The 22,220-nt window shown below is 47.0% G+C and overlaps 1 protein-coding gene and 1 pseudogene across 2 annotated transcripts; both read left to right on the top strand.

Moving 5' to 3' along the window:
- Positions 1–2: 2 nt before the first annotated feature.
- Positions 3–21,778, top strand: DNTTIP1 (deoxynucleotidyltransferase terminal interacting protein 1). 2 transcript variants are annotated; one of them, XM_055437927.2, is made up of 13 exons: positions 3–175; positions 743–813; positions 1,831–1,927; positions 8,275–8,373; positions 10,082–10,150; positions 10,414–10,470; positions 10,725–10,783; positions 12,011–12,059; positions 14,975–15,033; positions 15,119–15,179; positions 19,237–19,308; positions 21,251–21,306; positions 21,403–21,778. In XM_055437927.2, exons 1-13 carry the CDS (start codon positions 71–73, stop codon positions 21,539–21,541), a joined length of 993 nt encoding a protein of 330 aa, XP_055293902.2. In that variant the 5' UTR covers positions 3–70; the 3' UTR covers positions 21,542–21,778. The 2 variants fall into 2 exon arrangements, with proteins under 2 accessions (XP_055293902.2, XP_055293910.2); XM_055437935.2 differs by having other exon boundaries at positions 4–175; positions 12,014–12,059.
- Positions 18,510–18,615, top strand: LOC129535429 (U5 spliceosomal RNA; annotated as a pseudogene).
- Positions 21,779–22,220: the final 442 nt, after the last annotated feature.

Raw genomic sequence — 22,220 nt, 5'->3', positions numbered from 1 at the left:
CAATGACGTCACGAAGCCACTTTCCGGCCGGTGGCAGAGTCGGGCTGAAGTTGTGGGGGCCGGGGGCGCCATGGGGGCCACTGGCGACGTTGAGCAGCCGCGGGGACCCGGCGGGGCAGAGCGGGGTGGCCCCGAGCTGGGAGACGCGGGCGCAGCGGGGCAGCTGGTTCTCACGGTGAGGGCGCCCCCGGGGAGGCCCCGGCCGGGCCTGGGCTCGGGCCAGGCAGGGCCTCGGGCTCCCGGGACCCTGGCCCGCGGGGGAGAGAACGCGGCGGCTGATCTACCGAGGGGGTTGGCGTTGTCGCAGTCCGACGACCTGGCTTCAAATTCTGGTGCCGCCCTCCTAGCTCGGTGACGTGGGCCGGCCCTGTCAAGCCCCTGAGCCCCGGTTTTATCTTCGGGAAGATGGAGTTGCTTAGCCCCTGCCTCGTAAAGTTGGGGGGAGGAATAATAAATGCGGGTAAAGCGCCCAGTGCATTATCTGGCAGAGTAGACCCTCGGTAAACATGGTCCCCTTCCTCCACCCTGCCCTGAAAAGTAGGGTTGGGACTTTGGAGGCAGGAAACTTTCCCTCGGTTCCTCTTCCCCGGCCGGGCCTTCCCCCGCACCGCCCTACCCCAAGGTGGCAGAGACGGTGAAAGCACCCGAGAAGCAGGGATGTCAGGTGTAACTTAATACCCACGCTCCACCTCCACGCCAGTGTCACGGACCTCGGTGACATCTGTCCCCTTGGTCCCCACAGAACCCTTGGAACATAATGATCAAGCACCGGCAAGTGCAGCGGAGGGGCCGCCGCTCACAGATGACCACAAGGTAAGGCTAGCCCTGTATGGGACGTCTCTCCCAGGCACTGGCGTGGAAGGCAGCTTTGCGGTCCCCACTGCACAGGGCTAAGAAAGAGTTCATCAGCCAGTAGAAAGAGGAGATTCAGATTCTGTAACTCTCTGTGTGACCTTGAGCAAGTCATTTCCCCTCTGAACTCAAAACGAGGGGGAGGTGTGTTGATTAGACAATGCCCAAGGTCCCTAACATTCAATGACTCTTGTGTTTGAAGCTGCCAAAGAGGCAGAATAGCATGGAGGTTATGAGAAACATGGGCCTGATAGTCTCCATCTCAGGGAAGGGAGGGAGCGCAAGATGGGTCTTTGGGATGCTGGTTGTGTTTGTTTCTTGACCTGGATGTGTGTATGTAAGCTAATTCGCTTCAGCGGTGTCCAGGTCTTTGCAACCCTATGGACTGTAGCCCACCATGGGATTCTCCAGCCAAGAATACTGGAATGGGTAGCCATGCCATCCTCCAGGGAGAGCTTCAGACCCAGGGATTGAACCCTCATCTGCATCTCAGGCGCATTCTTTACATCTAGCACTACCTGGGAAGTCTTGACCTGAATAGTGATTAAATGGATGGTCACTAAAACTTACAGTGTATTAAGTATTCTTCTAAAACACTTTAAAAATAATGCCCATTTCATAGAGTTATGAGTATGAAATAAAGCCCCACGTCTATGTGGTTTGCACAGAACTTGGTCACATAGCTAGTTTTCAGTAAAAGTCATCTGATTGTTTGTTTGGGGGTGGTTTGTTTTTTTCTTTTTCTAGCCACACTACATGGCATGCGGGATCTTAGTTCCCTGACCAGGGATCAAACCCATGCTTCCTATAGTGGAAGCATAGGATTTTAACCACTGGACTGCCAGGGAAGTCCCAAAGCCATCTGTTATTGTTGTTAAAGGAGCTTATGTCAGTAATTGGCTGGGCAGATTGGGAAAGGAAATGTTTGGGACATGCCTCCTGACTGTGGCTTCTTCCCCTCCCTCCCTCCCTCTGTAGTTTCACAGATCCTGCCATCTCCATGGACCTCCTCCGAGCTGTCCTGCAGCCCAGCATCAACGAGGAGATCCAGACAGTCTTCAACAAGTACATGAAGGTGGGAAGGATGCAGAGACAAAAAAAAAAATTTATAGGAGTTAAAACTCATGGGCAGTTCTTCCCTGCATCACAGTCTCCCTAGCTCTTTCTAGTACCTACGCATGCCTGAAGTTTTCCAATTTGGAATCCCCACTCCAAGAATGTTTTTTCTCTTGGGGGGTAATTTGAATACCTCTTATTGTTACCAAAGAAAGTTTGGGTCTCCTCACCCACGTGTGTGCTAATTCACTTCAGTCATGTCCAACTCTTTATGACCCTATGGACTGTAGCCCGCCAGGCTCCTCTGTCCATGGATTCTCCAGGCAAGAATACTGGAGTGGGTTGCCACCTCCTTCTCCAGGGGATCTTCCTAACCCAGGGATCAAACTTCTGTCTCTCAAGTCTCTTGCATTGGCAAGTGAGTTCTTTACCTCTAGCGCCACCTGGGAAGCCCAAGCAAGTTTGGGTCTGCTCACCCACATGCAGTAAAACCAATCTACTGACACCAGGTAGTGGTGAAGGAAAGTGCAGCATTTACTGCTGGGCAACACCAAGCAAGGAGACTAGGCACTAGTTTGTTTCTGTTATAGTTATTTAGTCACTAAGTCATGTCCGACTCTGCAACCCCGTGGACTGTAGCCCGCCAGGCTCCTCTGTCCATGGAATTTCCCAAGCAAGACTACTGGAGTGGGTTGCTATTTCCTTCTCCACGGGATCTTCAAACCCTCATCTCCTGCATTGACAGATGGGTTCTCTACCACTGAGCCACCAGGGAAGCCCTCCAGGGACTAGACTAGTGCTTGAAACACCCAAACTCCCCACTGAGTTTCAGCAAAGCATTTTTAAAGACAAAGTGAGGGAGGGGCGTCCTAGGGTCTGTAATCGGCTTGTGCACAATTCTCTGATTGGCGGATGGTGAGGTGGCCATGTAGTATCACAGGGATTAACATTATTAACCCTTAGGCTCTGCTCATGTTCATCAAGTAGTTCATTTCCTCCACTTCGTGGTGGTTTTAACATCTATTAGACAACTCAGGAAATGTGCATCAGATGCTGTTATCGAGGAACTTTGAAGCAGAGGATATGGGAGAGGAGTCTGCTCCTCGTCCTCCAAGGCCCCATAGGGTCAGCTCCGTTAGTTTTGCCAAGCTGTTGTGAGGATGAAATGACTTAAGTGTAATGTGCTCAGCCTGTGCTTGGAATGCAAGTGTTTTTATTACTTGTTTAATAGATAACCATTGTTACTGTTTAAAATTCATTTCAGTATCTATTAATAATCCTCTACATGGCTCTACCTGAATTTCCCACAGATGCTGCAGTCCCAGCATATTAGGGACTGAACTCGTGTTTTTCTTCCTAAATCTCCTTTTATATTTATTCTTTCATTCGAGAAGTATTTACTAAGCCCTTACCATAATGCAGGCACTGTTCTAGGCACTTAAGGATGTAACAGGGAACAAAATGGGCAGCATCCTTGCCCTCTTTAAATAAATGTGTCCTTTGTCAGGGAATGCCAGAGAAAAGGAGAAGCCAGTGACCTGTAGGGAACAAAGTGCTCTTTCATAGATTGTATCTGGACAAGACATTTGAGAATAGACCCAAAAGAGTGAGCAAGGAACAAGTCATACATATACCTGGAGGGAAAGCAATCCAGGCAGAGGGAACAAGGCAGAGGCCCTGAGCCAGGAGCATGCTTGGCATGTTCAAAGCATGGCCAGTGTGGTGGGAGCCAACCAAACCAGGAAAGAAGTAGAAGAGGTGACCAGACAGGTAACAGACTCAGCTCAGGCAGAACTGTGAAGCCGGGGTGAGAACTGTGAATGAAAAGTATTACCTGCCACGTCAGAAAACAAAGGATGCTGCAGCCATCAAGCCATCTCTTTTCAGCCACCCTGCCTGGAGCCCCAAGGGAACTCAGGATAGAAACAGGATGCCCACCATCTAGTGGTCAGCTGCTGCAACCACCCCCGACAGTGCACCCCGAGGGGACTCAGGACTGAGAAAGCACAGGCTTCCGGCCCCAGGAAGCTGAGGCACACATCAAAAGAATGGTTTCAGTGAGCCCAGACTCGGGCATCTTTCCATACATAGGAAAGCACTAAATTCCTTAACTGGAGATACCTGGTTTTCTTTATTTAACAGTAATCTTTTGATGTTCCGACTACCTGCTCTCTGTTGCAGAAACTCTTGTGTTGATATCTTGGCTCCCCGCCTTGCCTTCTCGGAGTCGTCTCTCAAAGTTGTCGTAGATGCTGTGTCCCGGACTTAAGTCCTCAGTTTTGTCCACCAAATAAAACATAACTGTCAACTTTTAGGTTGTGCTTTTTTTTCCAGTTGACAGAACTTTGGGTTTTATTACAAGTAAAATAGAGGCTCTTGGAGAGTTTTGAGCAGAGTTCATGATTTGAACATTTTTAAAGAGTCTCTGACAGTCGTAGAGAGAGTAGACTTCAGGAGGAGCAGTTAGGAGGCTTGAGATGATAGTGGCTTGGTTATTAGCAGTAAGGGTGCCAGGAAAGAGTCAGATTCTCTATGTTTTCAAGGTAGCAAACAGGATTTGCCAGTAATTCAGAAGTGCCGGGTAAAAGAAAAAGAGAAGTAAATAACTCCCAAGTTATTTGCCAGAGGCAGCTGTAAAGGTAGAATCACCACTGACTTGGTATGAAGAAGATGGAAACAAGCAGAAGAATCAGGAGCTCAGTTATGGACAAGTTTAAATGAGATCATCATTCACTTAAAAACCAGAGTCCAGCGGGCTCTGCCCTCTCCATCTTCCATATTCAGTCCTGGGGCCCTGTGCATTCCACCCCACACTCTGGCCAGCCTGCCCTTTTACCTTCCTCTGCCTTGGTTCAGGCCTTCATTATTTCTCCCACTGTAATCCTTAACTGCCTCTGTTCTTTCCCTCTTTCAGCCCACCCTCCATAAATCCAGTGATTTCTAAAATGTAAATCCTTTAAAATCCCTCCACGACTTTCCATTTTTTTCTGGGTGAAATCCAAATTCCTTCATGTGGCATATATGGCCCCCTGAGATCAGACCGCAGCCACCCCTTGCTGTATACCTAGTTATTCCTGCCCCTGACTTCTGCACTTCCCAGGATGCCCCAAGTATTCTTATACCTCTGCACCTTTACATGTGCAGAAATAGAGGGATTACGCCACTAGGAAAAGGCTAGACCAGGATTGTCTGTCTCCAAAGCACTTTTCTTGTTGCTTCTCCTGATAGTGGATACCATGACTCAGGAACTGTCTCTCCTGGACAAATGCTGAATAAACACAATTTGTGGCTTCACATTGTCTGCAAAGATACCTCCTTGCCACGCTTGTTTTTAGAACAAGGTGCAAATGACTTGATTACATCACAGCTTCGGATTAAGTCCAAACTCTGGATCATCCTCATCAGATCACTTTGTTTAATGGTGTTCCCAAATCTCAGCTACCCATTTTCTTAAGAATGTTTGGAATAATAGCTTCTAGAAATGGCTGATCTTATCCAAGAAATGTTTAATTTTATTGATTTATTCTTGTTACTACTAAATGCACACCCCTTTAAAAAATATTCTAATAACATAGCTTTAAAAATGGAGTGATGGATGGATAAATAGGATGGGTAGATGGCTATGTGATAGCAAATACAGCAGAAGGTTAATTGTAAACCTAGAGCCTATTATACAGAGTGAAGTGAGTCAGAAAGAGAAAGAAAAATACTGTATTCTAACGCATATATACAGAATCTGGAAAAATGGTGCTGAAGAATTTATTTACAGGGCAACAGTGGAGAAATAGACATAGAAAATAAACAGAGACGCACGGAAAGAGTAACACGGAAACTTACATTACCGTATGTAAGAGATAGCCAACGGGTATTTGCTGTATGGCTCAGGAAACTCAAACAGGGGCTCTGTATCAACCTAGAGGGGTGGGGTGGGGAGGGGATATATATATATATACCTATGGCTGATTCATGTTGAGGTTTGACAGAAAACAGCAAAATTCTGTAAAGCAATTATCCTTCAATAAAAAATAAATTGATTTTTTTAAAAAGGTTAATTGTAGTCTAGGTAATAGGTATTAGTATCGATTGAATAAAAGTAAAAACCAAAAGTCACTAAAACTCACCTTATAGAATACCAGACTGTTAATAATGACCATGTAGTCTCCTGTATTTATTTGTGTGTGTTGTGTGTGCGCATGCATGTTTAAAAAATAGATAGGATCATTTTACACAGTTGTGCAATTTGTTTTTTTCATTTAACATATTTTGGTCATGTTTCTAGGTCAGTACGTAATAGCTCACACTGATTGTTTTGTAGTAGTTGCCGAGTAGCCTAGTGTGTGAATATGCTGCAGTTTAGTTAGCTAGTCCCTAGAACACTTGGATTATTTACATTTTTCTCTATTACAAACAGTTCTACATTGAACACTTTGAATGTATATCTTTGTTCACCTGTGAGAGTATTTCTAAAGGATAAAGTTGTAAAGATGAAATTGGCGGGTAAAGGAGGAAACATTTTTCCCTCAAGAAAATTTATCTTCAGAAATGTTGTGCCATTTTGCATTTCTACCAATAGTGCTTGAGAATTCCTTATTTATTCTCATATCCAGAGGTGGCTTACACTTAGCCTACGTATTCCTTGTACTGCCCGCCTCACCGGAGAAGGCAATGGCACCCCACTCCAGTACTCTTGCCTGGAAAATTCCATGGACGGAGGAGCCTGGTGGGCTGAAGTCCATGGGGTTGCTAAGAGTCGGACATGACTGAGCAACTTCACTTTAACTTTTCACCTTCAGGCATTGGAGAAGGAATGGCAGCCCACTCCAGTGTTCTTGCCTGGACAATCCCAGGGACGGGGGAGCCTTGTGGACTGCTGTCTGTGGGGTCGCTCGCACAGAGTTGGACATGACTGAAGCAACTTGGCGGCAGCAGTCTGCCTCACAGGGTGGTTGTAAAGTATCCACGTTATTTCATTTAGCATTCACTTAGTCATTAGTCAACATTGAATGCCAAGTATTAATCTCCAGTTTTTAGTTTTTTGTTGTGAAGTCAAACTCATCTGATCATTTCACTTAATTCTGCCTATAGAATTTTCCTCCTAAACTCTTGAGCTCTCTAATCCAATGCTTTCTCTCTTTTCTCCTTGGTTTGGTGTAAACAACAAAGCCATATATATATTAAGTGATTGTACTTCTGCATGGTTGTCTCCCTCAGGAGGTTCATGGGTTTTAGATTTCAGAATTTTTCTATTTACCAAAGAGAACCGATACTTTCTTGTAGAGACATGGACTCTCTTTTTGATGTATTCCCAGTGTCTCAGTTTGGACCTTACATCACCTTGTCCCTTGGTGTTTTCAGGCTCAAGCTCTCCCTCGTGCCTGGTGGAGGAACCTTCTGCCTTTCCTTTGTCCAGCCAGCTGGGGCTGCTGATATCCGGGGGCCTAGCCAAGTCTTACACCTCCCAGCCTACAGATGTTTCTTTCAGATTGGGTGAAGTCAGGATTCAAGTAGTCTTTTCTGCCCACTGGGTCTTTTCTGGCCTCCCTGACCTGTTCATCTCAGGCACTAGCCTTTTTTTGTTTTTCTTTTTCTATGGAAGTAAAACATGTACATTATAGAAATTGAGAAGATTTATAGTTAAACAAAAAAAGAGAGAAAGCAGTCATGATATCACCACTTTAATGTAGCATATTCTCACAGTTCGTCTGTGCTTGCTGTTTGCTATTTCAGTCCCACGCTATTCCAAACTGTTTAATAACTTCCTTTCTCTTCACTTGACCGTATATCATGAATACCTTTTTGTGTCAAAAATGTATTCTTCTGTACCTTCCTTCCTGTGGTTTTTGATAATAGTCCATAACTTACTTCCGTTGTACTTGGACATTTAGGTTATCCTTTGATTTTGTACTGTCTACCCGTTACTGCTGTGAAGACCCTCCTTGGAGTACCTCCGTGATGGTTCTCCTCTGTAAGAGAGGATGAAGAGGGGAAGTAGAGCCAGGGACCTGAGTCTAAGCCTGGCTCATCTCACGGCATGGCCATGATCGCGTTTCCTTTCTTTATGCGTACGTGTGTGCTTAGTCGCTCAGTTATGTCTGACTCTTTGCAACTCCATGGACACCAGGGTCCTCTGTCCATGGGATTTTCCAGGCAAGAATACTTGAATGGGTTGCCATTTCCTACTCCAGAGGATCTTCCCCGAACCTGTGACTTGTGTGTCTCCTGCGTTGGCAGGCAGATTCTTTACCACTGAGCCACCTGGGAAGCCTCTTCTGCTCTTTATAAGGGTAGATTTTATGTGCGGTTCTCTTCACGTTGATGCAGATCAGCAGGACTCCTGGCTCTGTCTTCTATTGTGCTTCTCCCTAGTTCTTCCAGAAGGCAGCGCTGAACGTGCGAGACAACGTCGGGGAAGAAGTGGACGCTGAGCAGCTGGTCCAGGAGGCCTGTCGGAGCTGCCTGGAGCAGGTGAGACCAAAGGGGAAGAGAGACGTAGGCACAGGGGTTAGCCCCCGGGGCTCAGCAGAGACATACGGTCCCATCATCAGTGGTATTTGGAAGGAAACCCAGTGAGGTACTTACTTAGACAGGGCTTGGAGCTTTGAAGACAGAGGGAAGGGAGGAAGCTACTAGATGCCAAGTACTTTGGTAGACATTTTCACCTGCATGAGTTCATTTCCATCTCAGAAGAAACCTGTACAGAAGGCACATTTCAATTCCTAGTTTACAGATGAAGAAATTGTGGCTTAGAACAAGCAGGAGGTAGAAGAGCTAAGATCTGGCTCGCCTCTATAAGTACGTGGTGACTTGACCCTTCATGTAGTCACAGCCCCTTTTGGTATCACGAGAACTACCACCCTTTCTGCCTCCTTGCCTCCCAAGGTGTGGTCAGGAGGCATGATGTCAGGTCTAGAAATGGCTGTGTGCTCAAGATAGTCGTGAACCTGATTGCATGTGTCAGCTGCTATTATTAATAGGAATTGTCAACATCACCCAGATTCTGTGTTTGACTGAAACCATTAGCTGTCAGAGATGGAATTTGCTTCATGACAATAGCCACAAGGGCAGACTGGAGTTCAGTCCTTTGGGGGTAATTACGTTGTTGTTGTTCAGTCGCTAAGTCATGTCCGACTCTTGGTGACCCCTTGGGCTGCAGCACGCCAGGCTTCCCCTGTCCCTCACTATCATGAGTTGAGAGAACAATGTCTTCAGGGAGGTTGGTTGGCAAGCTGCTCAGGCACAGCCTCAGAAAAGAGCAAGACCAGGGCCTTGAATCTGAGGTCGTTGAGATTCCCCCTGAGATATACATCTCATCTGTCTCAGGACCTGTTTATCCAGAGCACAGAGTGCCTCTTTTTCGTCTCGAATTCCTCTCGGGGTGCAGTCTACTTGCAGTGGGTTACAACTTAACCCTCGTAGAGCTGAGCAACGCTCTTTGCTTTGTTTTGTTCACAAATCCCATCTCATCTCTGGCTCCCTGTCCTTCCAGGTGACTTTATCTAATTGTATAGCTTTGAAGCCAGTGTAGCTATTGATGATTCTAAACATATAGCTCAGCCCTTAGCTACTTCCCCATTTGCCTTCCTCCACTCTATCCTCACAGCAGCCAGCCCCAGGTTTTTAAAGATGAATCAGATTGTGTCTGATCATGGTCCCAAATCCCCTTTTCTATGTGTTTGTTTATTTGCTTGCCATCCAGATCACCCACAGAATGAGCCTCACAAGAGGAAAGCCCTTGCTTGTGCTATTAATCACTGTGTCTCCAGCACTTACATACTAGGCACTCAATATTTATTAAAAAAAAAAAAAAAAACAGCAGCTTACTGAGGAACATGTTTAATATCAGTGCATTTACTTAGAAAAAAATATTTAGTATATGTTTACATGGAAAAAATGAGGAAGAGTCTTACATTGAAATATTAATAGTATTCTGTGGAAACTGAGGTTTCAGATTTTTTTTTAATTTTGCTTATTTACACTTTTATAATTTTTCAGTAATGATCCTTCATTATTCAGGGTTTTCAAAAAAGGTGTTTATTTGTATGACTATTTCAGGGTCCCTTTGTACTGACCATGAAAAAGTTTTAACAGAGTTTGAAGTTGTATCTAATGGAGGTAGATAGGTTTACCCACCAAAAGAGTGACTGATAACACTCTTTTTGTCTTTTCCCTTCAGGCTAAACTACTGTTTTCAGATGGAGAAAAAGTAATACCCAGATTGACTCATGAGCTTCCAGGGATAAAGGTTAGAGTCCCTGTGTGCTGGTATTTTGCAGGGAGGACCGATCAGACTGGGAGGCTGGAGAGCTCTGTGGCCCCGAGGAGGCTGCACGGACCCCCTGTTTGTGGGACCAGGTCTGAATAGCATCGTGCCAGGAGGGCTGCTGAGTCCTGCCTCAGGGGGGTGCCAGAGGGTATGGTCCAGGGCTTCTGTCTTCTGCAGCCCCGGGGACCTGTAGCTCCCAGGCAGCAGCCTCCATCTGACTCCCTTCCCTTCCCCACCCCCAGCGTGGCCGGCAGGCAGAAGAGGAGTGTGCCCTCCGAGGAAGCCCCATTCCCAAAAAGGTGAACCATCTCCTCATTTTCTGACCGGGTAAAGGCCCTGCAGCTCCAGAAGAGGGTGGGCTTCCTCAGTGCCCCTTTGGGCCTTTCTAGCGTGAGAGGCAGGAGTCCTAGGCACAGTCACCCTCCCCGTTCACCCCCGAGCATCATCTGGCCTCGCAGGGAAACAGCCTCCTTCAGGCGACCCTGGTCCTACCCGCGTGCTGGGGGCTTCCATAGGGCCAGGCCTCTGACGGCTGTTCTGTTCTCTGTGGCAGCGGAAGGGACGGCCTCCGGGACACATCCTGTCAAATGACCGGGCCGCTGCGGGCATGGTGTGAGTAGAGGCCCGCAGAGCCACGGGGAGGAGCGGGCGGGGGGTGGGCCTGGAGGAGAGGAGGCCAGAGTTCGCCACCTGGCAGCCTGGCATACTCAGATTCATTTGTGCGAGAACCCAGGGAAGAGAGTTCTCTAGTCTGAGGGCTGAGGGAAGAAGGCAGTGAGGAGGGTGTCGTATCTTGCTTTTACCCCAGAACAGTTCAGCCCAGCTTCATTAAACACCAAAGGTTTTCTTTAAACAGCAGAATTTCATTTTATTAGTATCTATCGAATGCTTGTGAGGCTTCCCCAGTGGCTCAGCAGTAAAGAATCCACCTGCAATGCAGGAGGCACAGGGGATGCAGGTTTGATCCCTGGGTCGAGCAGATCCCCTGGAGGAGGGCGTGGCAACCCACTCCAGTACTCTTGCCTGGAGAATTCCATGGACAGAGGAGTCTGGCATGGGCTACACAACTAAAGTGACTGAGCACACACACACGAATGCTTGTAACGTGCCATCACTGGTCTAAACACCTAATATATACTTTTCCTTTTAATCCTTCCAACTACCCTTTGACAAAGGTATAATTAATTCTGCAAATAAGGAAACAGACTCACAATTACTTGCCCAAAGTCAGACGGCTAATAAAAGGCAAAACTGTACCACATTGCCTCCAGGATGGTCATTTTCAAAGACTGTTGAAGGAACAGAATCTTTTTCAAACAGCTTTATGTGGAAGCCTAATACCGATATGTGAAAAAGATAAAGCCTTCCTGGTCAGGGAACTGAGATCCTGCAAGCCACATGGCATGGCTGAGGTTTGGGGGAAGGGTGAGGAGGAGCCACACTGATCTGGTTAAGAGAGATGGAGATAGTTTGAAACCACCAGCTTAGGAGGTGGATTAATGTAATCCTTATACCTTAGACTTGTCTCCTGCCTGAAGCAAATTCATTCCTCACTTACACAAGACTGGAAGTTGCTACTGTTATTTCTTCTGACAGATGAGAAACTGCAGCCCAGAGAGGTTCCCGGACTTGCCCACATGGCTAGATGGTGTCAAATCGAGTCCTAGAGTGGACTAGGACCCGTTCTTTTTCCCTTTGCATCCCCTCTAACGGGCACCAGGCAGCAGTCCCCCTGGGGCTGGAGTGAGAGTGTATGAGGAGCTCCCACCAGTAGCAGCAAACTTTCTTGCAGTCCTAGGCCCTATCTCGGAGAATTCACCTTTCCTCTTTCCCTCCAAGCAGATGGAAACCAAAATCCTGTGAACCAATTCGCCGGGAAGGCCCTAAGGTATGATGCTGTGAGCATGGCAGTGACCGCTGTCCCAGGGAGACCCCAGTCCAAGCTCTGGGCTCCCCCTTGAGGGAAAGGGGCTGGGGTTGGGTGAAGGATGTGTGCGCCAGAGCCATTGTACCCACCCACGTACCTCTGGAAGCTCTGGCTTCCAGAAGGATCCCAAGTAAGGATTGCAATTAGGGGCAAAACAAAGAGAGGGCTTGGTCTTTGCCACACCCTTCTCTCTGTAAAAGCTCAGTGTCACCAAGATTTATCCAGTACTTAATATGTCACAGGCACTGCCCTACATTTTTGATATGGATTGCCTGATTTAATCTTTATCACACCCTGTTGAGAGAGATTCTGTTACCTTTCTGTGATTCATGAGCTTCCTTTCCTACCTCATGGCAGAAATTATTTTATCTGTTATCCTACACTTTTGATACGCTTGAAGATACTAAGGACTACAGAGTTGCCCAAAGTCACATACCGAGTAAGTGGCAGAGCTGTGTCAAACCCAAGGTCCAGGGACACCAGTCTGGGTTCTTAAAACTGTCAGCTTCTGTTGCCTCCAGAACAATCGTTTGCAGGCTTTTTTAAAAAAAATTAATATTTTTAACACCAGGAACGTTTTGGGGTATGCCGATTAACAATGTTGTGATAGTTTCAAGTGAACAGTAAAGGAACTCAGCCATACACGTACATGTATCCATTCTCCCCCAAACCCCTCTCCCATCCAGGCTGCCACATGACATTGAGCAGAGCTCCACATGCTATACAGGTGTTTGTTATCCATTTAAATATAAGAGACTATGCATGCCATTCCCAAAGTCCTTAACTGTCCCTACCCTTCCCTTCCCGCCACCCTCCACCCCTCTGCTGGCAACCATGAGTTCATTTTCTAAGTCTGGGAGTCTCTTTCTGTTTTGTAAGTAAGTTCATTTGTATCATTTCTTTTTAGATTCCACATATAAGCAATGTCATGTGATATTTCTCCTCTCTGACTTCCTTCTCTCTGTGTGACACTCTCTAGGTCCATCCATGTTGCTGCAAATGAACTTACTTCATTCTTTTTAGTGGCTGAATAATATTCCGTTGTGTATATATACTGCATCTTCTTTAGCCATTCCTCTGTTGATGGACATTGAGGTTGTTTCCACGTCTTGGCCATTGTAAACAGTGCTGCAGTGAACACTGAGGTGCATGTATCTTTTGGGGCCATGTTTTTCTCTGTATATATGCCCAGGAGTGGGATTGCAGGGTCATATGGTAGCTCTGTTTTTAAAGGAGCCTCCATACTGTTCTCCATAGTGGCTATACTGGTTTATATTGCCACCAACAATTCAGGAAGGTTCCTTTCTCTCCACACCGTCTCCAGCATTTGTTGTTTATGGATTTTTTGATGATGGCCATTCTGACCGGTGTAAGAATAGAATCTTTCTTCAATTAAAATCATACATGCAAGCCCACCATCCAGTTATACATGATAGGTGAAAGCTCCACCATCCAGATTGAGGCTGTGTCCAGTGGAAATGGTCCCCCCGTTATTGTACTGGCCCACTGCCTCCACCAGTGCCCACGCCTGCCTTCTTCACCTCTGCTGCCTTAGAGCGGGTGATCCCGCAGCCTCCTGGAGCTCTGTCTTCCTCTCCAAACATCCCTTCTCTCTCTCCAGTGAGTCCGTCCTCCGCAGTGGCCTGTATAAGCAGGCGTTCCCCAGAATTCTCTCGATTGCGCCCTTCTCCACCTCAGGTTTCTCTCTGGATGACGTAAAGCATCCACGCTTACTAGATCTTGGGGCTAGTACTTGCTGAATTTTCCTTACCTCTTGGTTTCTACCCCACCTTTCCCTCTAGTTTAAAACCTGTATGTATATCCTACTGTCTGCTGGAGCTCTTGGCCTGGAATCTCCATAGAATTTCAAACTCAGCGTATCCAGATTTGAAATCAGAATCTTTCTCCCAGACCCACTTCGACCTTCTCTTCTTGAGTCATCTTTGCCTCTTCCTTCCCTTTGCCTCCCTACATCCGGTCCCAGCTGATTCTGCCTCCCAAATACATTCCCTAAAGAGGGTCCTTTTCCCTCTTCTTCCTTCATCTTACTACTGCGGCCCTCATCTTCCTTTTTTTGGCCAAACTGGCATGCAGGATCTTCAGTTCCCCAACCAGGGATCAAACCCATCCTCCCTGCAGTGGAAGTGCAGAGTCCTAACCACTGGACCACCAGGGAATTCCCCCTCATTTTCCAAACTGCTCTGTTACAACTACCTCTAAACTGCCCACCCATCCTATAGTCGAGCCACTTCACACCCGTTAGCTGAGTTACAGAAGAGCAAGCTGTCGTGAGTGCAGATCCATCTCTCCCTGTCTAGAGGCCTTCAGTGATCCCATCACCTCCAGGATAAACAAACAAAAAGCCGTCCACATAGTGAACAAGCGCCCCCAGCCCTGCTCTGCGTCCCTCCGGCCACTCTGAATGCTCACTCTCTGAGCAGCACAGAGCTGCTGTGCTTTCTCCAGCACGCTCCCCAGCCGTCCCCTGCCTGTTTGCGCTGCCCCTCCTGCCTTCCCTCTCGCTGTCCACGGTGCTGGCTGTCAGCGCCACCTTGGGAGTCACCCTGCCCTTGACTCCCGTCAGGCCTTGCACTCATCTGTGTCACCGCCCATCTTACAGTGGTATCATCCACACGTGCGTCTGTGACCCTGTGGAGAACAGAGACTGTCCCTGATTGATCCCCTTACCCCCTAGACCCCATTCTCCCCGCCACAGTATATAGCACAGTGTCCAGTGTATTAAAAGTATTCAGTTTCTTAAATCAGCTGTTTGTTCAGTAATGCCCAAGGATGATGGTAGGAGAGGGCAGGGGAGAGTTTCTGTCCTGCCCACCAGATAAGCCTCCACCTCACCAGCCTCTCTGTCTTGTGCACAGTGGGACCCAGCTCGGCTGAACGAATCTACCACCTTCGTGTTGGGATCTCGAGCCAACAAGTAAGTCTGTACAGAGTTGGTGCTGAGGGGTGCCCCTGAGCACCACGCCTGCTGGGATCCTCACCACTCGTCTGTTGCTTTGCAGGGCCCTGGGGATGGGAGGCACCCGAGGGAGAATCTACATCAAGCACCCACACCTCTTTAAGGTAGGTGAGTGCCAGGAGTCGGGCCGACCCTGGCTGTGGAGTAGGTGGCACTGGGAACTCTCCATGGCCCAGAGGAACCTGGAGTAAACCCTGACCCAGGAGCCAGGGCAGCAGGGTTCTAGTGGCCCCTCTGCCCTTAACCTTTATGTTTTGTAATTGACTCAACACCTCTGTGCCTCATAACATTGCTCCTGTCCTCGTCTATTTGCTGTGTGTCAAACATGGTTTTAAGTGCTACACTTACGTTACCTCTTGGACATGAGTCAGGATTCTGTCTTCTGCAAATCCTGAGCTCTTAACCACTGCTGTATTCAGTTGTCTGCGAAATAAAGAGATTGCAGTGGAGCAACAGCTCTAGTGTTTTCCAAAGAGGGGACTCCTCGTCTGAGCTATGCTTTGGTCTCCACTATTTGAGAAAATAATGGAGCGGGGAGGGTATGAATTCATGCTCTTAAATAAGTTTGTATTTTATCAGTCACAGAAGCATCCAAATATTTTAGAAAAAAGGTAATACGCACATGTTCAGGTTAATGGTTTTTGCACCTGTGTGCCAGACTCGGTGTCCCTTGTCAGAAGAGCTCCTTGGGGTCTCAGAATCATGGGCTCTGGCCACTACATTTGGTGCAAGTTCAAGTTCTTTAAAGGGCAAACCTACTTCTATCTTATCAGTCTTATGTTTTGGGATTTTCAACCTATGTTTTGGCCTGCGTGCCACTACTTCATTTTCCTCCCTTAGTGTCTTCAATCCTGCTGTTCCCTTTGAGGACCTTCCCCCACCTCCCCGACCCTTTTCTCTGCCTGACTGTTCTGTGAGATCCACCTTCTCCAAGACCCTCGCTGGCATCGTTGCCAAGTGGACATGCATTAGACCTACTTCCAGTCCTTTTGTGTAATGGTTAACAGTATCATCTCAGTCCCGATTCCATTACCTACCAGCATGTTACCTTGGGCAAGTGGCTCCACATTTCTGGGCCTGTTTTGTCCTCTGTAAAATGAGAAAGATGCAAACCAGCCTTTTATGGTTGGTAGAATTAAGAGAGAATGTAGTAAAATATAGCCTTTTTTTTGTAGTAACTTTTCTCTTTAATACTTTTTTGGCTGCATTGGATCTTAGTTGCAACTCAGGGGCTTAGTTCCCTGAGCCGGGATCAAACCTGTATCCCCTGCATTGGAAGGAGATTCTTAACCATTGGACCACCAGGGAAGTCAGTAGTAACAACTTTAAAAGGAGTATAGTCTATAAAAATATTGAATCATTGTGTTGTACACCTGAAATTAATATAATATCATGAATCAGCTATACTTCAAAAAAAAGCAAAAAAATACGGACTTCCTGTATTAAAAAGAGAGAGCAAGAGATAAAGCACAGTAAAGCCCCAGACAGTGCCAGCATAACAAGGGCTCAGTAAGTTGTCAGCATTACCAGCACACTTTCCCAGTTCTTAGACCCATCGTTGGTGATAAACTCATGGCCAGTAGGTACTCTTTCTTACTTTAATCTTTTCAGAATAATAAGTGAAGGGAAAAGATTTTTGTTTTTTTCACTTTTAATTCTTTACTTGTGATGATAAGCATCTTTTCATCCATTTAGAGTTTTTGTGTTTCTTCTCTAAACTGCCTGTTATACCTTTTGCCCATTCTTCCGTCCTCCTAAAGGCATTTTGCAAATTTCTTTTTTGTTTTTTTTAAATTATAGAAATAATATATAAACCCATTCTCATAAAAAGATTCAAACAATACACTGAAGCTAATAGGGAGCAAGGCACCAAACTCCGCTTCACCCTTGACTCTGACTCTTCTCCCCTAGAGGTTACCCCTAGCAACATGGTAGCATTTTTCATGTGTGTGTCCTTGTCCTTTAATGATGCTTTGTTTATGGTATTGGTCTTATACTATATATATTACTTTGATTTTTTTTCACCCCAAAATTCATTCATTCATTCAAGTATCTATTGAGTACTGAGCAGCCTCCGACTGCAGAGATACAGCAGTGGGCAAAACAGACACACACAACTCCTTACCCTCAGAGAGCTTACAGTCTCATGTAGAGCAAGCTGTATAGCCTGCAGCCAAATCCAACCTGTAGCCTGTTTTTGTCCAGCGCAGAGTGATGACGTTTTTAAAGGGTAATTTAAAAAGAAAGAAAAAATAAAGATTATGTGACCAGCAAAGCCTAAAGTATTTATAGAAAAAGTGTGCTGACCACTGTAAATCTAGGGAATAATACCCTCAGAGATTTGTCCATGTTAAGTCCCCTCATTTTACTTTTTTTTTTTTAAGATTTATTTTTGGCTGTGCTGGGTCTTTGTTGCTGCACAGGCTTTTCTCTGTTTTCGGAGAGCAGGGTCTACTCTAGTTGAGATGTGCCAGCTTCTCATTCCTTCGGCTCCTCTTGCAGAGCTCAGGCTGTAGCACACACAGGCTTCAGTAGTTGCGGCTCTTGGGCTCAGTAGTTGCGGCTCCCAGGCTCTAGAGCACAAGCTCAGTAGTTGTGCATGGGCTTAGTCGCTCCTCGGCATGTGAGGTCTTCGCAGATGAGGGATGGAACCTACCTCCCTTGCACTGACAGGCGGACTCTTCACCACAGAGCCACCAGGGAAGCCCTTTTTTTCTTTTTAGTTCTATCTGTTTATTTTTGGCTGCACTGGGTCTGTGTCCCGCCTTCTCTGGTCGCGGCGAGCAGGGCCTGCTCTCAGGCTGTGTGCGCGGGCTGCTCAGCGCAGTGGCGCCCCTTGCTGCGGAGCACAGGCTCCGGGCGCTCAGTCTTCGGCAGTTGCTGAGTGTGTGCTCAGTAGTTGTGGCACACAGGTTTAGTTCTCCCCGGCACGCAGGATCTTCACCGACCGGGGCTGAACCCATGTCCTACAACCGTCCTATAAGTGTTAATACTCTCTGTTTTACAAATGAAGAAACTGAGTCTCAAAGAAATCATTGCCTCGATTGACACCACCTAATAAGTAGAAGAAACAGAGATTTATGAACCAAGTTTTTTTTTCTTTTCTTTCTTGTTTTTTTTTAACCTGCCACCCCCTAAAAGCCCACTAGGCCAAATTGGCCACCTGTGCATATGCTCATCTCCAACCTTCCCTGCCACACACGCTCCCTGTGGGCTGAGCTCTGAACCCCACAATTAGGTCTTTACCCATGATGCTCTTCTGCCTCCAGGGCATGAAGTGTCCTGACTTTTGTTTTAGAAAATTTGGTCACCTTAATAGCTATATATGTTGTAAGCCACCTCCAGTCACTTCTTCAAAGAGGAATACAGCTCTCAAACAGTCACCGGTCTGACCCGTTGCCGGAGGTGCTATGTTTTAAGGAAGGAAAGGGAGGATACTCTGGTTTCTCTTGAAATCAAGTATATCTTTCACCTTTTACTAAAGATTTCCGTAGAGAGAAACAACTCTGAGTGTTCAACTCTGAGCTCTTGGCAGGGCTAATCTTTGATGTTATGGTGGTGGTTTAGTCCTTAAATCATGTCCGACTCCTGGCAAACCCCCACTGTAGCCCTTCAGGCTCCTCTGTCCATGGGATTTCCCAGGCAAGTATATGGGAGTAGTTTGCCATTTCCTTCTCCAGGGGATTTTCCCCACCCAAGGATTGAACCTGGGTCTCCTGCATTGCAGGCAGATTCTTTACCAACTGAGTTACCAGGGCAGCCCCTTGATGTTATAATAAAAGATAAAAAAATAAAAGAAAGCAAAGGGGGAGTTCCTTGGTGGTCTAGTGGTTAGGACTCCATTCTTTCACTGCCATGCCCCAGGTTCAGTCCCTGGTTGGGGAACTGAGATGCCTCGAGTCTTGGCCAAAAAAGAAAAGAAAAACAAAAATTTTTAAAGGGAAAGGAATTAGAAGTGTATTAAATCTCTGGGAATCGGGCCCCCTCCCCTGGCCTCCTGGACTCAGCCCTGTTTGCTCTGAAGAGGTCAGTGAGCCCTCTCCAGCCACCAGAGATCTTGTCGCTAAGAAGGCCTCAAAGGCTAAGAGTGTGTTCTGAACCAAATGAAAACTGCCCGCCACACCAGGCTAACGTCTCCGCCTGTGGCTTCTTCCCTCACAGTATGCAGCTGACCCCCAGGACAAGCACTGGCTGGCTGAGCAGCATCATATGCGGGCAACAGGGGGAAAGATGGTAAGCACTGTTCACGCGCCACTACCAGGGCCCCGCCCAGCCCGGGGCCAGCGCTGTCGGCGCCGGCTCACCTCCCAACCTGAGAGACTCCACGCCCCGCAAATGAGGCAGGAGACTTGCAGGAGCAGAAAGGGCCCATTCCTTCATGCTGAAGACCCGTCTGTAACCCCTGCCTTTCCTCTCCTGTGCCCGGGTCTCCCACACACTGCCCTCTCCCCCTCCCATGGCACCCTCATATGTAGTTCACATTAGCTGTGTGTAAGAATGGCAAGTACAAGACACACTTAACACTCTTTCTCATCATGATTTCACGCCTCCATCACAACTCTGCCACCAGATGGAGCTACGGAATCTCTTCTCAACGCTGCCCCAGGCAGCATCCCTTGTCAGAAAAAATTAGCACATGCAGTGAAACTTGTTTGCCACACCTGGCAGCCCCTTCCAGAATCACTCCTACTTGAAGAGTTCTCATCTCAAATCAAGCAACATCCTTAGGAAAATCATCCTCACGTGTATTCTAAAACTGTCATGGAGGGAGGTGTCCATCACATGCACTGTCTCTCATCTGAAGGTGCACCTGGTCCCGCTGCTGGGACTGCTTCTGTTGGAATCCAGTGGCCTTGCACGCCACTGCACCATCCCCTACCTGGCTGCCTTTTTATTTCCTACTATATTTATGCTACACTGTCTTTCAGAAAAGATGTTAGGAATCTTACTGTGAACACATAACATAAATAAGAAATAGAGAGGAAAAGAAAGGCAGGATTGAAAGTTAAGGCAGGAGCAAGACTAATTATAAAAAAGGATTGCTGTTGTGCCCCTAAGATGAAGACAGCCAAATGACACAAGGGACACACAGTTATTTCTGACCCTAAGACTGGAAAGAAATGCCTCCCACAGAAGACTCTCATGTGATGAACATCATCGCCCACATGGTAAATTCACAAGAGGGCTCTCCCGAGGCAGACTGTGGCATTGTGCCAAAGTAATTCTGCAGGCCCCAGACCTCACAGCCCAGCTCTTGGGCAGCAGTGCAGTTTATCGTGTTTGCCCTTTTGCCTCAGAGTTCAAAACCGGCTTATCTTAGTTCCAGGTTCACACATGGCTTCCTCTTGATTTCCTGTTTCCATGTGTATTTTGCTGGCTTTCTGGCCCTTTCATTTTTTTAAAAAAATATGGTTTTGATTGAAGGATAATTACAATATTGTGTTGGTTTCTGCCATACATCAACACGGATCGCCCATAGGTACATATGCCCCCTCCCTCTTGAGCCCTCCTCCCACCTCCTACCCCATCCTGTCCCACTAGGTTGCCACAGAGCCCCAGTTAGAGTTCCGGGAGTCATACAGCACATTCCCACTGGCTGTTTGGTTTACATATGTTAGTGTATGTTTCCATGCTGCTCTTTCCATTTGGCCTACCATCTCCTTCTTACCCCGCCCCCTCCATGTCAGTAAGTCTGTTCTCTATGTCTGCACTTCCATTACTGCCCAGCAAATAGGATCATTAGTACTGTCTTTCTAGATTCCGTATATATGGGTTAATATACAGTGTTTACCTCTTTCCAACTTACTTCACTCTGTATAATAGGCTCTAGGTTCATCCACCGCATTAGCACTGACTCAGGTGTGTTCCTTTTTATTGGCCCTTTCATTTTAAAACACCTCAGGGTCCCTTTTTACAAGAGATGGCAGCTATAGATAAATTAGTCACCATTGCCCATTCTTCCACCCAGAAAACTTCAACTTAAGTGAAAGAATGTCTCAAGGAACTGTTCCCCAGACAGACAGTCTCTCCTTACTCTCTCCATTGCTAAATTAAAAACTGACTACTGGCCCCTCCCTTCCAGCCCTTACTTTAAGCAGACATTTATTAAAGTGCTACTGGAGCTGGACTGAAATGAACCATTGACAATGATGACTGTCCTTTGCTCCTACCCTAGGCCTACCTCCTCATTGAGGAGGACATCCGGGACCTCGCTGCCAGCGATGACTACAGGTAAAACCAGTAGTCTCTGCTCTCCCCTCCCCACTGGGATGAGCATGAACCTACATCCTCCCTTGCTCCAACTCTCCTCCTCAATGTCTGTTCCAGAGGATGCCTGGACTTGAAGTTAGAGGAGCTGAAATCCTTTGTCCTGCCCTCCTGGATGGTTGAGAAGATGCGGAAGTACATGGAGACACTCCGGACAGAGAATGAGCATCGTGCTGTTGAAGTGCCTCCACAGACCTGAAACCGGGTCCCCTGGTTACACTTGGCAGCCCTCCTCCAAGGCCCTCGTACCCATATGGCTGAGGCCACTGCTGGGACTGCTCCTAGATGGATCTCAGTGGCATTAAGCTATGCCTGGGCTAGTTTGTAGTGACTCACTGCAGAGCACCCCCAGACTGGCATGTGGTTCTATATTTGTAAAGTTAATGGGATAAGAAGCAATTAAACAGTTTGTAATAAACACAGATGGTGAGCCTGCTGTGAGGTCTGCCAGTGGGGGCTGACAAAATATCAAGGGCTCCAGAGGAAGTGGGTGTAGGAAAAAAGGACCAGGAAGCCCAGTGCCCCCGCAATTATCTGCTTTGTTAGATGAAGCTGGGGACACCGTGTATTTTGCCAGTCTTCCCTGCCCCTCTGTTTCCTCACCCAACTAAAGCATGGAATAGCAGAATGTGATGGATGGCACCATGGAGACTGATAACAAATCAGAAGAAAATTGTAAGGTGGATTTTACTACCCCCGTTTTATAGGTTAAAACTAAATTTTGTGCCCAGGGAAATGCAGCAAACTTGGAGAGGCAGCCAACGAAGCTGTTTTCCAGTAAGGACTCTCGCTGTAACCATCAGCTTCTAGTTTTTTACCTCGCCTGCATGTTCTGACACCTAAGGCCCCAACCAAAGTGCCTAGGACATTAATAACAG

The sequence above is a fragment of the Moschus berezovskii genome, chromosome 15 (assembly GCF_049115385.1).
Source record: "Moschus berezovskii isolate FMDL1 chromosome 15, NW_MosBer_1.0, whole genome shotgun sequence".
Taxonomy (NCBI): Eukaryota; Metazoa; Chordata; class Mammalia; order Artiodactyla; family Moschidae; genus Moschus; species Moschus berezovskii.
Note: the sequence above shows the minus strand (reverse complement) of the source record. Positions and strands in the feature narration are given on the sequence as shown.

Bases quoted from the DNA above. Each gene is read 5' to 3' on its own strand.
- DNTTIP1 (XM_055437927.2), top strand. From the start codon at position 71: ATGGGGGCCACTGGCGACGTTGAGCAGCCGCGGGGACCCGGCGGGGCA. The intron at 176-742 runs GTGAGGGCGCCC...TGGTCCCCACAG, and splicing joins CGGGGCAGCTGGTTCTCACG to AACCCTTGGAACATAATGAT. The intron at 1,928-8,274 runs GTGGGAAGGATG...GCTTCTCCCTAG, and splicing joins TCTTCAACAAGTACATGAAG to TTCTTCCAGAAGGCAGCGCT.